Here is a 17,908-nt window from a genome sequence, read left to right as displayed (position 1 = left end):
GGCGCCATCAATAACATTTTTATAACGCCAGTCTTGTTTATTTCGGACCTCACCTTGTAGTCTTCTTCTTAATTGGCGCAATAACTGCTTACGCTACTTTGGTCGAGTTTTACAAAGCGCGCCAGTCGTTTCTTTCGTGTGCTAACCGACGCCAGTTGGACACACCAAGTGAAGCCCCCCAAGTCCTTCTCCACCCGATCTTTCCAACGCAGAGAAGGCCTTCCTCTGCCTCTGCTACCATCAGCTGGCACCGCATCGAATACTTTCAAATCCGGAGAGATTGTATCCATTTGGACGACATGACCTAGCACGGTATATTCAGAATACCGCATTTATAGTAAGTTAGGCCAACCCTAATATAATTCCATTTATGCTAGATTCCAATAATCCAACCATATTCTACATAGGAATTGTAGCGCACTTTACCAGTGTTTGATTACCTTGCGCGGTTAAAAATTTTAATATTCTCTGGAACAAGTGCTTTCTGTGCGCCCCTAAGTAGGTATCAATGTCAATCACCTGATCATAATGCAATGCCCTAGAAATAAAAAATCTAATACCTCGCTAAGTAGAATTGTTTGAAATTTCACTTCAATATACGTATATATTTATGTATATGTATGCATATATATCTATATATATATTTATTTATATTTCCGTAGTACACGTACATATATATAATAATGTAGCATTTATTTAATTTTTGCAATTAGTGAATTGATAGAATTTTAACGCTTCATAGAATGCAAAATTTGCCGCTTCTCTAGCTTTATGTGGTTTTTGTTGTTATAGTCAAGCAGCATATCTCTCTTAAGTAGCGCACAGGTTGTGTTTTGTCTGTTTCAAGATTTGTTGCTGTATGTGGGCTGTGGTTCTATGTTTATATATGCTATATACTGTGGGTAGATTCATCACAATATCACCCGCGTTTTTTATACTCATAATTTTTTTTCTTTTCAATTTTATTTAAACATATATAACTGTGTATTAGTGTTGAGAAGGTGCAGCGCAGCAGTAGCGGCAACAGCTATAATTTGATTTGCTCTTCTTGATGTATTTTAGGCAGTTGCTGGCACCGCACCAGCAGCCAGCTCCCGATAAGCGTCTTGCAGCGCATACTGTTGTTCAGGTGTCAATATACTTGCACACGCCTGAAAAACTTCTGGGTTGGCTTCCACTTGCTTCACAATTCCCAACATCCGGGTGCCCACATCCTTTAGCGGTGCCACAACTTTCGTGACGAACGCCTGTGCTATGATTGAGACAATGCGTGGTAAATTGCTGTTGTTATTGCCTAGTATGATGGGGTGATTGGCCTGAATGAGATCACACATGTATCCGTAAATATGCGGTGCCTCATCAGCATCCTCAGTGACGGGCAGCCAGGAGAACCTATTGGGTATAAATATTTGAAAATGGGAAAATCCTTAGTGAATGAAAACATATCAAAATATCTTGACGTACCAAACATTGATGATCTCATCTACATTTTGTATGGCGCTGCTGTTATATTTCAAGATCTTCGAAACGGCTGCAATAGCATTTTCTGTGGGGTTGACATTCTCGGGGTCGCGACTCTTCGGATCAGATATAACTTGCACTAGCAGCGGAATGATTTGAGCACATGTGACGGCAAAGTGTTCGCCACCAAACTGATGAGATAAAAATTTGTTTCATTAAAATTGTTTCCAATTAGATCTTACAATTAATGATGCCTCCTCACCTGTCCCAATACACCGCAACCGTAGGCGGCGGCTTGACGCACTTCGGGTGATTTGTCGGTAACGTATTGCAACAATGGTGGTGTGAAGATCTGCTGATAAGCAGCGCAGGCTGGACCACAAAACTCTACACAAGCGCATTAAGCGATATTTAGTTGTATGAATTTAAAAAATTAAATCGAAGTTTTTCCAAAAGAGTGCTCACTTACCGATAACATCGTCAAATGCACACACGCCCCACTGTCTGTCCGACCATGAACGGTTGGGTTCGAGCAACTTTATAAAGTGTGGTGCAATGCGCTCGAAATAGGGCAAAAATTGAGATTTATTGGTGAGGAAAAGTGCATGCGAAATGTCCACCACCTTCGAAAGAATATATGTATCCGTATCATCCTGTTCGGCCAACTCCTCTTCAACGCCATCATCGTAGTCCTCCTCGTTGCGTGCTTGTAAACGCTTGTCAGCGCGCTCAAAGTGTTGGCCCATGTATTTTGAAATGATATCCAATACTTGGGTCATTGCTTCTTCATTCAAGCAATTCGGACCCAAAGTCTCTATGCATTTAGCCAATGAATTAAGTAATTCTGATTGTACATCCGCTTCCGGTTCGGTGCCGAGGACCTTCAGTAATTCTGGGCAAATATACAACCACATACCCTCCAAATATTGTGGACCCTTGATCTTAGCACAATCCAACAAGTACGGCAACGATTCTGCGGCAGCCGTACGCACGCCATCGTGGAAGTAGAATTTCAACATCGGCACCATTAGACGTACGACCTCTTCGGCATAGTCGGCGAAACCATCCTTCAATTCACGCGCATAGCAAACCAACATCTCACAGGCAGATGCCTTATCTTCCATGCCAGCGGTGCGGATGGCAAAGTTTTGCTGTTCACCCAAATTGATAAAGGACCAATCGACGTCATCTATAGATCAGAGCAAAAATAAAATACCTTGTTAGTTTAATGAAATATGCCAGTCAAGCTACAAGTTATAAAGACAACCTATCTACAGAGAGAGAGTGATAAAGTCTAAACACACGGGCTGAAAAGTTCCGGGTCCAACAAAGAAAACATGTTTTTTTTGTGTTCAAAATTAGCTTTATTCATCAACATAATTTGCATCAAAAACAACGCAATCAATCCAGCGCCGCTCTAACATATCAATACCACTTTCGTAGAACGATTTATCTTTTGCCTCAAAATAGACCCCTTCATTCGAGCGAAATTTCTTTCCGGCGAGCATTTTTTTAGCCCAGTCGCTAAGAGCCAAATCTGGCGAATATGGGTTCATGTGGAAGCAAATTGAAGTTCAATTCATGTAGTTTTGCAATTGTTTTGAGTGACACAGTGCGTTGTCTTGTTTATGGTGAACAGTGAGCAAACGCGGCACCCGCTTTGAATCGAGCTTTCTCATAGTCAAATGATCATGCAATATAAAGCCAACACGTGCTTTTGATATCTTTACGATGTCAGTTAACTTACGCAACTTAACTTTTCGATCATTCAAAGCGATTTTGTGAATTTTTTTGATTTTTTCTGGTGTTACCGTCTCATTAGGACGTCCACTGCGTTGTGCATCATCGGTGTCTCTACGACCACGTTTGAAGTCACCAAACCATTGTTTTATTGTTTTTTTTCTGATGGAGTGAAGTCGCCATAACACTTTTGAAGCCATTGCTTCACTTGAACGGTATTTTTTCCCATCAATAAGCAGTGTAAAGCAGAAGTAGAGTCACTCTTAGCATAATAATTCACGAACAAATTAATAGAATATCATGAAATTTTAGCAGCTGTCTTTTCAAGCTTAGTCCTAACTGAAAAAGAGGTGAATGCAATAAAACTATGTGTTAGGCCCGGGACTTTTCAGCCCATGTGTTTTATATATGCATATAATATTGAAAGCTATAATACCTTTCAGAATCTAACCTAACATCACCTGCAAATTCGCAAGCGTCAAAAAAATAGTCAACGATTTTCAAAAATATCACATTTTTATTTATTAATAAAAACTTAACATAAATAAAATATTTATAGTACATGCATCCACATACACTAAATTATTATAACAAAAATCTTAAGTTCCTACGACGGTCGGTTCTACGTAACCGGAACGACGCGGACTTATATCCGGCCAAGGACTGTTACTTCAACAGCATTCCCCGTGTATATATGGGGAATGTTCATGCTGGTAAAACAACAACAACTACAACAACAAAATTTACATTTTCCTCTAAATCTGGTTGTACCAGGTAGAGGAGCGAAAAAACAACTTGGGTCAAGCTTTAACCCAAATATTGGAGCCGCTTCGATTTCCACCCCTTGCATCGGCTTAAAAATTGGTAACTTCGTTCTGTTGTTGAATCGGGTGAAACTGGTTGGGTTTGCACTACTACTCCAGGCTCTCTTAGAAGTAGTAAACCCACTACTGCCTCCACTTCCACTCCACTCGGTTCTCGCTGGTGCGCCGCCAAGTGAGCTCGGACCTTTTGTTGCACTTTCTCTACTATCCGGTTGGATGAATCCATTGAGATGATTCAAAATAGTAATGGAAAAATTCAGTTTCACTGCCATTTTATAGATATTTTTTCTCTGGCTTTACTACAATTTTATGTTGCCTGCTACCTGATTTCAAAGTCCTCAGCAGCCATATTGAACGACTCCGAAATTAGGCCTACCTACAGATGGGATAATCCACTTATAATAACACTGCCTTTGGCATTTGCCTATTAGCACGAGCAAGTACGAGCTGTCGCAGGTACTATGCTGTCTGTATATATGAACTACAAATACTAATATAAAGTATTGGTTTTGTAAACGAAGAAGTGTGTGACCTTAAAGAGATAATAAAGGAAAATACATATCGTCATTTCATAACTGGTGCATATGGTATGTGTGATGACAGCGAACTGACATGCCGCCAATGCAACAAGGTAACAGCAATAGAGCAGCTGGAATTTGAGTATGTAAAGTAGAAAAAAAAACCGATCACCAAGTGCTGCAGTTTTCACACATTATCTGCAATTTCTATTAATTTTTTATGATATTATTAAAATTTTGACAACTCCTTCATTATCGTTGGCAGAGAAAATTCAATACCGGAACAACCCAGATTTATATCCAGCCAAGGTCTATCACTTCAGCAGTATTTCCCAAACATTTATGGGGAATATTTATGATGGACAACAACAACTGCAAGCAATGAACCTTACTCATCTAACAACCCTTTCCTTCTGACACAATCTACCCAAAGTTGACATCCCTAGCTCTTAACAATAAATTTTAACAAAATCAAAAACCTCTTAATTTTGGGACAGTCCCGGCATAACGGCATTGTAAAATAAGATCCCGACTATCCCGCGATCAGTAAAATCAAGAAATTCTACATCCCTAGTGCTGTAAGATAGAACCATCTACTCGTATATCCACTTAAAACAATGCCATCTCTGCCAGGGATTCGGCTAAACCAAATTATTGTAAAACCCCATTTAGGTGTGTGAAATGTGAACTAGACGAAACCTTTTCTGAAAATAAAAAATTCCATCGAAATGCTTCCCTGCCAAGTAATTACAAAGGTAGTTTCTGGAAATTGTTATGTAGAAGGGACTACACTAACAATGTCATATACCAAGGCTATTCAGCTCGTTTATGAATACATAAGAAGACAGGCCAGGCAGTCAAGGCATCATCGACAAACGATCTACACCTTTGTGTACTTGAGTACAAAGACATTTTTAGATAGTAAACGGTACTTGCCAGGCATTCGTAAATCGTAAAATATTTGGCGTTTCAAACCGGTTGCTGTTGAGACGGTGGAATGAAAAGTAAATGCCAGTATTAGTGTAAGCGAGCAATTTATAAAATCAGAATTTGTTATACCTCGCGGGTATTTGTGCAAAAAGCATTACAATTTGTTCACATAACGGTTGTCTGTAAGAGCAGAAAATAATCGAGATGGATATTGATTTTCATATGTCCACACACATAGTCTATAAAGTCTGCGTACACCTTACAAATACTTTTAAATTGATTAAAAACACAATATAAGTTTATAGTTGAAAACATATTCATTACATTTTTAAGTTACAAAATCAAAAGAAATAATAAGATTACTCACTTTATTGTTTACGTAACGGTAAGTAATTGCAGCAACATGTGAACATAGCAATCAGAAAGTCTGCGTTCACTTTTAGAGCATTTGAAAAAAGCCTTATAAATAATATCCAAGAACTACAATTAATATTTGGTTGGATAGCTACGATGCTTTAAGACTTCACTCAATCTATTTAGCATTGAAGTTACTAACTTCTCTGTTTCCTTCGCCCATTTTGCCCATATAACGCTGCGGAAAGCAAACTCACTCGTTATTACATGCTGTACAATTCATTTTCTCAATAGGATTCAGATCGACTGACTGACGGCGGGGTGTTTTGAGCTGTTTTGAAGCGTTTTTCAAGTGCATAAACTTAACGATCTCGGCTGGATGTTTTGGGTGATTATCTTGTTGAAATCAAAACGTTCTTAATAAGCCACGATTTTCGCCACTCTGTGTCACACTCTGCCTTTTTATAACGTTCAAATACCCCATTTATTAATTGTCAATTCAATAAACTCTAACTGACCCAAAACTCCACCACCGCCGTGTTTGATTGTACCAAAAAGACTTTGTTTCTCAAGAGCTGTGCCTGATTTGCGCCAAACAATTTGACTACCCCTCTTATCCCAAAAATACAAATACAAAATTTACTTCCGTCTGAAAATATGACTTGTTTCCAAAAATCGTGAGACTTGTTAGCAAATTCAATGCGCTTTGCTCTGTTCACAAGTGAAATAAACAGTTTTCTACGAACGGCTCTATCATGATATCCAGAACTTTATGTAAAACCTATCTAGCGATTTCCGCACAAATACTTTACTTCAGATGTTTGGTTTACGTTTTCAACAATTTTTGTTGATGTAATTCGAGTTGGTTTATTACAACTTTCAAATAAAAAGTGCAACTGAGTTCGCTAACCGACCAATTATAAATCACAAATAATGAAAAGTGCGCAAAAACGAAAAAAAATCCTAATAAAATAATGGTAAAAAGAAAGTAAAAAGAAACAAACTGTACATGTTGCTGCAATTACTTACCGTTACGTTAACAATGAAGTGAGGAATCTTGTTATTTTCTTTTCATTTTGTAACTTGATAATTTAATGAAAGAATAAATAAATAAAATATGTTTTCAACCATAAATTTATATTGTGTTTTTAGTCAATTTAAAAATATTTTTAAGGTGTACGTAGACTTTATGGGCTATGTGTATATGCACACTTGTACTCACGTAATTAACACAAGGGCTGAAAAGTCCTAGGCCTAACACATGGATGTCGCTAGTTTTATTGCATTCACCTCTTTTTTAGTTGGGACTAATCTTAAAAAGACAACTGTTAAAATTTCATGATATTCTATTCATTAGTTCGTGAGTTATTGTGCTAAAAGTGACGTTATTTTCAAAACATACCGTTCAAGCGAAGTAATGGCTTGAAAAGTGCAATGGGAACTCCGCTTCATCAGAAACAATAATAAAACGATGGTTTGGTGACTTCAAACGTGGTCGTAGAGACTCCGATGATGCACAACGCAGTGTACCAGTCGAATCCACATGAGGCGGCAATACCAGAAAACATAAAAAAATTCACAAAATCGTTTTGAATGATCGAAAAGTTAAGTTGCGTGAGTTAGCTGACATCGTAAAGATATCAAAAGACCGTGTTGGCTTTATATCGCATGAGCATTTGACTATGAGAAAGCTCTGTTCAGATCGGGTGCCGCGTTTGCTCACTGTTCACCATAAACAAGACAACGCACTGTGTCCACAAGTAAATCAAAACAATGGCAGCGACTACTGGCTGTTCACAAACCTAAAAAAAATGCTCGCCGGTAAGAAATTTCGCTCGAATGAAGAGATTATCGTTGAATCTGATGCCCATTTTGAGGCAAAAGATAAATCGTTCTATAAAAGTGGTGCCATAGTTTGGTGCCGGCAAACCTCCCTTAGCATTTGGTCTCTGCTTGATAGTGTGTTGTCCCATAGCAAGCAAGGGCTCGGGTCATATTAATGGCGAGGCGGCAGCCTCTCTTGTGTAGTGCAGGATACACTGTTGTTGTTGTTTTTAACAGCGTAGTTAGCCCTGACAGGGCTAGTGTACTGGGGCGGCAGCCCTTGGTCGGGAAAAACCCGAGTCATTCCGGTAACGTAGAACCGGCTGCCATGGGAATACACTCCTGGAATTTCCTTTCAAATCCAGGTCTACTCCAGTTTAACTTATAGTCCAGTTCAATTGTGAACTTCTATGCTAATTTGGTGACTTTAGTGATATCATCTCTGGCAGCCCCTGCAGTTTCATGTTTTTAAACGACACCACTTTTCCTCTCCCGAAACATTCCCTGGTAATATTCACCATCGCCACTAGAATATGTTACAGGCGTAGGCTTCAAATAATATCCGTTATGCACTGCAAGTAAAGAAACCCGCGACGAGAACTTCAAAGTGTGCGCGCTTGTGTAAATAACCGAGACCCTTTGTCTCTTCGGAAGTTCATCAAAATGCGCATAATGTTCAGTTGAAACTCTATTTAGGTTTTAGTTTGTTGCGTAAGATTAGCAAAGTAATAATAATTTGTATCACTTTTTTGCCAGCCAAACCATACTCTTCACTTGAATAACAACTTGAACATACATAGGTACACACGCTCACACAAAAAAATCTTCCCTTAATGCATCAATAGTCAAATAAAAAAAAAATATCTATGTGGAAAAATAAAATAAACACTAATTTCCACTAACCTTCAATGTCTTCTACTTCGTCATTGTCCAGTAGTGCTACCTCTGGTTTCATAGCTGCCGTATGCATTACCGGTCCCATCACCAATGGTAGGTACTGCTCGAATTGTTTACCCAAAATCTTACACATACGCGCCCAAGCCGTAATCAAGTAAGATGTTTGCGGATCATCGTCAGGTAAATCGCCTTCGGTGTGCGTCTTCAACAACATGTCCATAACTTCGCCAGCATCGGAAATGAATTTCTCACGACCAACAGCCAACCCAATCAAACTGACACATTCAATAGTTTTGCCACGCAACATACGCAAGTCCTCGGACTTGGCATTCTGTATGATAAATTTCAAGCATGGCATGAGACGGTCGTAGTATGTGACGAATTCTTTTTCACATGTATCGGCCACTGAAGCAATTGTAGTGACCACTTGTTCCAATACCAATTTGTTGCCCTTCTCTACGAGCTCTTTGAACTTGGAATTCAAAATGGTCTCTAGCTTAGACATTATGCCATTCAAGTAACGAGTCAAAATGTGTTTGGGACAATCTTCAGAGAAGTTAACCAAAGCAGCTCCAGCGTGCGCCTGCACACGAGGATTCTGTACGTCGTCCAGCAATGATAGCAATCCTGGGACCACCTAACGAAAGTAATAGAAATAAATTTAAATATCGTAATTTTGAGAAAGAAAAAAAAAATAATACAAATATGAAATTAAGCCCACAACAAGCGTTTCTTATTTGATAAGCTAATGTTAATGCGTACCTGTTCATGGAATTTCTTTTCGAAAGTTGGTGCGAAATCTGTGGACATTTGGCCAATAGCATTGCAAGCGGCGTAACGCACACGTGGATGGGGATCACGCAAAAAATTCAATACACCTGCCATTATCTGATCTAGCATCGTCTCCATTTGCTTGTGACAGCCTTCACCAATGGCCGAAATGGCCATAAGTGCAGCGTAACGCTGCTTCCAGTCGCTGTGACCCAACATATTTGGTAATGCGTTCATGACGTGTGGCAACACCATTTTGCCACCCAACCCACAGGCCAAACGATCCAACGATGACTCGGCAATGACATTGTTATCACTATTGTCGTCATCGGTTACCACATCAGAGGTAGCCCATTCCTCGTCGTCCTCCAAATCGGTCATCATTTGCAATACCAACGGTATCAACGCTATTATGTATTTTTCGGCACGTTTGCGTACCATTGCTGGTGCATTCTCTGATAGCGAAACCATTACTTCCAAAACCAGGTGACGCCAACTGTCCTCTACATCTGTTGTGCCAAATACTTTCATGCACATCTCAAATATATGTTCCAATTGTGGACGCAAGTATTTCGGGCATGTTTCGGTCATATCGATGAGTAATTTTAATAAGCTCTGATCATCTTGTGCTTCGATGCTTTCAGCAGTGATCATGATCATACGTGGCAACAAATCGGAGAAATGCTTGAACACATTGGTCTCCTCATCTTTGTCGTGATGCAGTATAAATGCGCCAATAGCACGTACAGCTTGGAAACGTACCTCCACATCAGCTGTAGGCTCCAAACTTTTGGCCAACATTTGCTTGATCAAATCGAGATATTGAGCTTCTTGGTTGCCAAAAATGGATGGAACGCTGGCAAAAATGCGCAATGCAGACTCTTGCAATTGTGCCGATGGTGAGTTGGCGCATTGGAATAGAAATTGCAAAATATCCGTCCATTGATTGTTGCCCTCTTCATCGGTGAGACTGCGTGCAACCTCAGCAATCACTTCACAAATTTTGCGCCGTAAATTCGGAGTAACTTCCTGTTGCACGGCCAGTAATATTTGTTGCAATAACTGGGCCTGCGACTCTTGCGGCAACTGTATGGGACAAAAAGATTGAGACAGAGAGAGATATTGTATTACAAATCACGATTACTAGTTGGGTTTTTCAAAGAAGAGATAAATTCAGATTAATCATAAAATTATAAATACACCAAAAAAAGTAAATAAAAAAGTGGTATATTAAAATGTTAACTAAACGATATAACTAAAATGTACATATTGCCCAAGAATGATAGATTCCCACCCAGTCTTGCTATTTAGCTATGGAGTAAATCAACTTTAGTGCCACGTCACTTTGGAAATTCAGCCGAGTTCGCAGAATACCAAAGTAAAAAAAAGTACCAGAAGTAATAAGAACAAAATTTGATTGCTAAAAAACAGATCCTCCAGGAAATGAGTGAAAAATTTTGTTCAATTGTGTGAGGAAGATAACCGGCTCAGGTTCCGGTTTCGCAGGCTACCTTTAAAACTATTGAAGATATTAAAAGAGCACCCTTAAATATAAAAAAATAAAATAAATAAATTACCAAAAAAAAAAATAATAATAAATATATAAACAAATAAATAAAACGAAATAATTAAAAAATTATGAAAACAAAAAAAAAATTAATAAAAAAAATAAATAATAAAAAAAAATAAATAAAATTAAAACAAAAATGTTATTAAAAAAACAATACAAATAAAAAAATAAATATAATAAAAAACTATAAATTAAAAAAATATGTAAATAAACAAACAAAAATAAAATAAAAAAACATAAATATATGAAGAAATAATTAAAAAAATTCGCAAACAAAAAAAAAATAAAAAAATAAATTTAAAAACAAAATAAAATAATTTAAAAAAATAAAATAATTAAAAAAAATAAAAAACTGTTATTAAAACAATACAAATAATAAAATAAAAATATAAATTAAAAAAATATGTAAATAAAAAATAAATAATTAAAAAAAAAATCAGCAAAATAAATAAATAAAAAAAATAGTTTAAAAATAATAATAATAAACAAAAAAAATTATAATAATTAAAAAACAAACAATAAATGCTTTGTGGATGGAAAATACAGAGAATACTTTTCAAACCATCCTTTTTAATCATCTATTTTATTGCTATGAACAAATAAAACGTATAATAAAATAAAACAGAAAAAATTCAATGTGTTTCGCGTTCGAATTCTTATACCCGCAACTGTAGAATAGAAATAGAACCAGCCGACACTTATCACCAATTATTGATTATTTGGAGTGCACTTTTTCAACAGATAATACAAGAAAATAAAGAACAAATATGCATAGTGACCTTCAGACTCCCAAATCTTTAATTCTGCTTTAATATAGGGGCAAATACATTGTTTCCAATCAAAATTGTACTATAATAATATATTTAATATATTTATACTTTTTTTTGTATTTCGAAGAATAAATTCTGACAACAGCCAAAAATTTAATTAATATGCACGAAATAATGGTTCAACTATTAATAATTTGTTGTTGCAATAGCATAGGAAACTGTTTATTGTTGTTGAAAAAAAACCGCTTGGCCAATGAACAAAAATATTTAAACATTGGTTAATTTTTTAAGGCTCCCATTATATTAGTTGAAGTTTTGAATGCATACCGCGGAGCCTTTCGAGTGCCATATCTCAAGATGTGAATAAGTACATTTCGTCGGTTCCTGCTATACGGAAATTTAAAGGAGAAATTACGTATCACGAGTTTTGTGTTTCGTGAAGTTAATTGTGACAATATAACATTGGGCACATTTCTCTATACCATCAGACTAAGGTGCAAAGTAGGAACAGGCGGCCAACAAAATGTATGCTGTTTATGGACACAGTTCACTATCGAGAGCAGCGGAAAAGCGTGATTTCAACGAATCCATTTCTGTGCTGTTGACTCCTATGTTACCTCACAAATGCTGGCCGAACTGCATATTCTAATGAAAATTTGTACTTATTTCTATACACCATGAAAGATTTTTATCATTTCATCAGCCGAATTCTGATGTGCATGTGTTTAAGTCAAAATGTAAGATTATAAATATAGAATTTAGTCATTATCCGAGAGCTTAAATACATATACAATAGCATAATTATGTATGTATGTATGAACCTATAAATATACCACAGATAAATTATAAAAAAAAAAGGAAAATAAAATAGCAAATACCAAATTAGTACCAAAATTAAATATATGCAATATTTTTAACGCAGTGAAAGAACAATGCCAACACATATACATATGTACATAGTTCTTGCACAATGTTCATATTTTTATACTGAGTGCTCATAATTTCTATTTGCTTCTCGATCTCTTAGTCTTCGTTGACTAAATCTTATAGGGGACAATTAAAGTCAGATTAATTAAAACATAACAAAAAATGTACACACATTTTTTCTAAGAACAGGTATTGCAGTGACATACATGTATAATATATAAGCAAGTGGTGCCGACCTTTGAGCTATTCAGTTTACAATTACCACACTTTGGTGCATAAACAAACGATAATGAAGTGGCTTGCACGTGATTTAAACAAAAACTTCTTGAAGATTTTCCCACGTGCTTCATATTATATTATGCCGCTTAATTTTTTTAACCATTTTCATTTCATTCCAGAAAAAATTAAATTTTTCATTACGTTAGATGAGATCAAAACTTTAAATAAACATCTACCAGTATCATTTAATTGGGAAGTGGTCTTAAACTCTTACGCTCTCTCTACTCTTTAATTTTAGTTTAAACCATTAACATCTCAAGAATGATAGAAAAACTGTGAATTCTTAAAATTGCAATTAATTATTTCAAGCTATGCAGTATATGTACATGTTTTGCACGGAAATGCAACAACGATATGTTGGTTTTACTTTTCGCCATTAGTTTGGCAGCACAACCTTAATTTCAGAGATAAATTTCATGTTCTATGAGGTTTTTTGCAAAGAATTTTAATGCTACGGTATTAGGCATAAACTATCACGACGAATTGATAACAAATTTATAATGTAATCGCCTGAATTTTGTTTCAAGTATTCCGAATGCATCCTTGGAGAACAATTCTTGTAGGATAATGTAAGAAATTGTTTGTTTCTTCCTCTTCCTACTACCCAACACCAATAAGAGCAATGTATTTCGTTTTTGGGTGCCTAAAATCCAGAATTTATAAACATGGATTGAAAGATTTAGAGTAATTGTAACATTATTTGACAATTAGCGACCAAATTATTAGAAAGAATTCAAAATTATAAAGCGGCAAATATTTGTTTAGTTTTTCAGTCTTTATAGCATTATACATATATGGCAAACAAAACTAACTTTTCAAAGTTAATTTCATGGACCATCACTGCACTTGTATCTTATTCTTGTTTTGCATGTACATACAGCTGCGAGCACTGAAATAGTAGTGCGAACCTACGGCTAATATTTCTTGAAATTACAAGTAAACCAAAGTAATATTTGTATTAATTTTATTGCAAAACTAAGGACAAATTTATGACACGTACTAGGGGGGAAAAATTGTTCATATATAAGCTTTAATAAAAATAATTTCACGTAAGATGTGTTTTCATGCAAATTACCGCGAGCAGCAAAATAGTAGTAAGTTAGTAAAATTATTAAATACGCTTTCAATTGTTAATATTATTACTAAGACTTAGCATAAATATTTAGTATTTGGTAGCATGACTGTTATTTTTAATCATTGCTACACATCGGTTTCTCATAGAGTCTACAATATGTTGACATCTCTCCTGTGGTATTGATTGCCATGCGCGGAGCAATACATGCCATAAATCACTGTTATTTTTTGGTTTTGCATCCCACACAGCTTTTTTAAGATCTGTCCAAAGGTTTTCTATGGGATTGAGGTCAGGAGATTGAGCTGGCCACTCCATGACCTCAATTGCATTGTCTTGAAACCACAACTTTGCCAACTTACTTGTATGCTTCGGGACGTTATCTTGCTGCAGTACCCATTTGAGTGGCATAACATCATTCATTATTTTTACGTACTCATATTGGCCCATAATAGTTTTTATCCAATATATAACATCCCCATACCATAATACTGGATCCTCCATGCTTCAACGTCTTTGCAGTATATCGCGGATGATATTCCATATTTGGTGGGCGTCTTACAAATTGTTGAGAGACTTTTCCACCGTACAGAACAATTTTTGACACATCCGTCCACAAAATGTTCCTCCACTTTGAAATAGGGCAATCAAGATGTTTTTTGGCAAAATCTAATCTACGTACCACATGATTTTTTTTTTAAAGCGGAACCTTACGTGGACTTCTAGCATAGAGGTTATGTTCTCGAAGCTGTGCCCTATGCACACTACATAATAACTTCAGGTCGCGTAAAATTTCAACTGCTGACATTGTGGGATGAGTCTTCGAATATTTAATAATTTGACGTGTGGTAGTCGTATATAATTTATGCTTGCCGCCCCTTTTGCTATTCCCGCTAAACATATAATAAATAGGTAAAGTGATCAAACTTACTTATTGTTAGAAAAAATTAATTATTTTTGCAAGAAATTAAATTTTGTGACACTATTTGCTCTACGCTACTATTTCACTGCTCGCCTTAAATGCTGTACATTGCAGAGCTTGCTTTTTTTAAAGTTAAACCGTTGCTGTTGAACGGGTTATATGTTGCATATAGTTAAAGCATACACTAGAGATGATAATTTAAAAAAAATCGATATCGATAGCACATAATTTGCGATTTTAATGGAATTATGCATTTCGCTAGTGGGCACTACTATTTCAGTGATCGCAACTGTATGCACACACACACATATGTCGATTGTTTGGTGATTGGTATATAACTATATGGTAGTAAAAAGCTTACATCTACAATCTACCTTTTTATGCAATTAGTTGACTCACTGTCAATAGCGCCCAATTGTCGCTTACTCACCTCCTTATAAAATTCAGAGAATTCAGATGAGAAGAGACGACGCAAAAGTACTGCAGCCATCTGACGTGCTTCCTCCGATTGTTGGCCATTGTGGATCGTGCCCAATAGATGCGTTACCTTAACATCGCGTGGCAAATTATTGTACGCATCCTAATGATTAGAAGAAAACAAAATAATAAGAGGAACGGAAATATTTAAAATGAAAAATTTATTTTAACAAATGTGGAGCAACGCACAAACGCAAATGTCACACGAAAACATCAAGAGCTTTGAACTAAACTTCGTTGCGATGTCAATGTGGACATAATCATACCTACTACAAGAACACGTGCCAACGAAATGATTTTAGTAGATATTTTTTCTTATTCAAAAGTAATTCAGCCATAGAGTCCGAGAGTTACTTTGTACAGATTCACTTGTTGTTATGGCATTACAATGGTACGGATGATAGAGTAGTGCCATTTTCACCTATAATGGTCGCCGAATTCTAACTCGTGTTAATAGCCATAGTCAGTCATTCATCCTCGTCGCCAATAGAGCAATAGACAATTTGTCTATACATTGCCTCTGTTATCTTTGCTTCCGTCTTCCACTTTTTGCAAATATTTGCGCATATTCACTTGCCGAATATTGAATGTGTGTGTGGGTGTATAAATACTACTTTCGCAAATTTGCAAATAATCATAAATACATAGAAAAATCATATTATATACTGCACTTTCCCATTCTCTGCCGCACCAGCTAATAACCATCTAAAACATAATAATCCAATCGGTCATTACCAACCCTAGTTCTTATTTTTCTTGAGTTTTTATGCAATTCCCTTTATGGCCTTTTCATTACCGCCCGCTCCAAAGGTACACGTACCAGCCCATATATTTTTAAATAAACATACAACGCCCCAACATTCACAACAAAAGCAATTAATATAAAATCACTCGCTAGTTAAGAGAAATATTAAAATGAAGGCAAAAAGAAAACTAAAATAAAAATAGCGAAAGAGTGTGAAGTATAATGAAAACACGTTTTATAAAACGGTTGACGTTTTGACGTTCGTTCGTTGTCGTGTTCTTTGCCTTTGGTGCGAAAAACGAGAACGAGTGTTAAGTGCAAATTTAAAGAACTTCGAACAATACATATATACACAAACACACGTATATATTGTGATATATTGGAAAAGGCAAGTATAAGAACACAAAGTAAATTGCTTAATGGGATATGTCAAATTTTTGCTTTATGGAAATATGTGCAGCTGTTTGCAAAATATGATTTAAAATATATATTTGATAAATCAAAAATCCAAATCTGCATACAATCGATCAGCACAAAAACAAATTCGATTTTACAATGTGCGCAGTTTTGACTTTTCATATGCACCTTTCCATTTCACAATTAGCGCAGCGCTGCGTCATTGGTTCAATTGAATCTTTCTAGATTCCTTAGTCAGCCCTCGTGTTGCAAAAATTTTTAGCGAATAGCCTACATTCATCAGTAAGGAAATTATAGATGCAAATCTGAATACCCACCTCGGCTTGCTGTCGCACATCGTTGTCCGTAGATAACAGCGAATTCAGGAGCTGCTGAAATTGTACCTGGTCGGCGGCCATGACTCGATTTCGTTCACAAGCTTCTTTTTATTTACTAGACACTTTGCAAAACTTGCTTCGTGGTAAATAGCAATGTAGTTTTTTGCAAACCACCGATTTAAGTGACAACCTTTATACACGTTTTTTATTTGATATAACCACAATCGAACAAAGCTTGAGCAAATTTATAACTTTGGAAAAAGATTTTCTTTTCTATGTTTGTTACAAAATTTCATTTAAATCACACACGACGCACAGAACCGTACACTACAGCGCACGAATGGCGAAAAGAAGAGACAAATTCCTGGATCGCCCGCTCGTTCGTTTGTTATGTTGGAAAAACGAGCGCGAAAATTTATGCTTCACTCGTTACATGTACGGGTTGCTGAGGTACTGATTGTTTACATTTTTTGGTAAGTCAATGAAATTCACTTGGAAGTGAGTTACAGAAACTGTACGATAATCGTACATATAAAAAATAAACATCATCGCAAATTATTTTAATTTATATAATTATTCCTTGTATAACTTTGCAAATGAAAAGGAAGTATTCATAATTGTACCACATTTTTTGTGGGATTTGAGCGAAAACCCAAAGTAACGGGTGTAGTTTTTCTAACTACATAAGAACTATCGATTTCGATAACTATGGTTTGACAGGCCAACTGTGTTGACATTTCTGTTTAGTAAGGTTTGGCAAGTGATCATGAATCGTTTAACGTAAGAACAACACTTCCAAATTGTGGTAAATTTCCAAAAAATAATTATATTCCCGAAGTATGGAGGAAGACTCCGAAATTTCAATTTGTCGCCGTTCTCAACATGTTGACTCTTGTCCTTGGACAACGATGAACATTTTACGTAAAGATCTTGGTTTACGTACTCGTGCAAGATTTAAAGCCAAATTACCACTTTTGCTGATTTGGCGGGCCAATTTAGATTTATTGGAAGAAGTAGTCAAAAACTGGACTGATCGAATCGATCATGTAACTCGTAGCTTTGGCTGACATATGCCAAATATCATATTAAAAAA

General features: G+C 36.2%; 1 protein-coding gene across 1 annotated transcript; it reads right to left on the bottom strand.

Moving 5' to 3' along the window:
* Nucleotides 1-569: 569 nt before the first annotated feature.
* Nucleotides 570-17,195, bottom strand: LOC129242486 (importin-5). Its single transcript, XM_054879152.1, has 8 exons — nucleotides 16,816-17,195; nucleotides 15,290-15,439; nucleotides 9,311-10,405; nucleotides 8,555-9,185; nucleotides 1,931-2,650; nucleotides 1,724-1,848; nucleotides 1,465-1,652; nucleotides 570-1,392 (listed from the first exon to the last, which is right to left on the bottom strand). The coding sequence occupies exons 1-8, from the start codon at nucleotides 16,894-16,896 to the stop codon at nucleotides 1,059-1,061; spliced, it is 3,324 nt and encodes a 1,107-aa protein (XP_054735127.1). The 5' UTR covers nucleotides 16,897-17,195; the 3' UTR covers nucleotides 570-1,058.
* Nucleotides 17,196-17,908: the final 713 nt, after the last annotated feature.

This window comes from Anastrepha obliqua, chromosome 1 (genome assembly GCF_027943255.1).
Source record: "Anastrepha obliqua isolate idAnaObli1 chromosome 1, idAnaObli1_1.0, whole genome shotgun sequence".
In the NCBI taxonomy this organism is placed as follows: Eukaryota; Metazoa; Arthropoda; class Insecta; order Diptera; family Tephritidae; genus Anastrepha; species Anastrepha obliqua.
This window is presented reverse-complemented; position numbering and strand designations above follow the sequence as displayed.

What these genes read in the sequence shown, in the direction of transcription:
- LOC129242486 (XM_054879152.1), bottom strand. Translation starts at nt 16,896, where the DNA reads ATGGCCGCCGACCAGGTACAATTTCAGCAGCTCCTGAATTCGCTGTTA. An exon ending in TCTCTGAATTTTATAAGGAG is followed by an intron (nt 10,406 to 15,289) that starts GTGAGTAAGCGA and finishes TGTCCCATACAG; the next exon opens with TTGCCGCAAGAGTCGCAGGC. An exon ending in CGAAGTAGAAGACATTGAAG is followed by an intron (nt 2,651 to 8,554) that starts GTTAGTGGAAAT and finishes TCTGATCTATAG; the next exon opens with ATGACGTCGATTGGTCCTTT.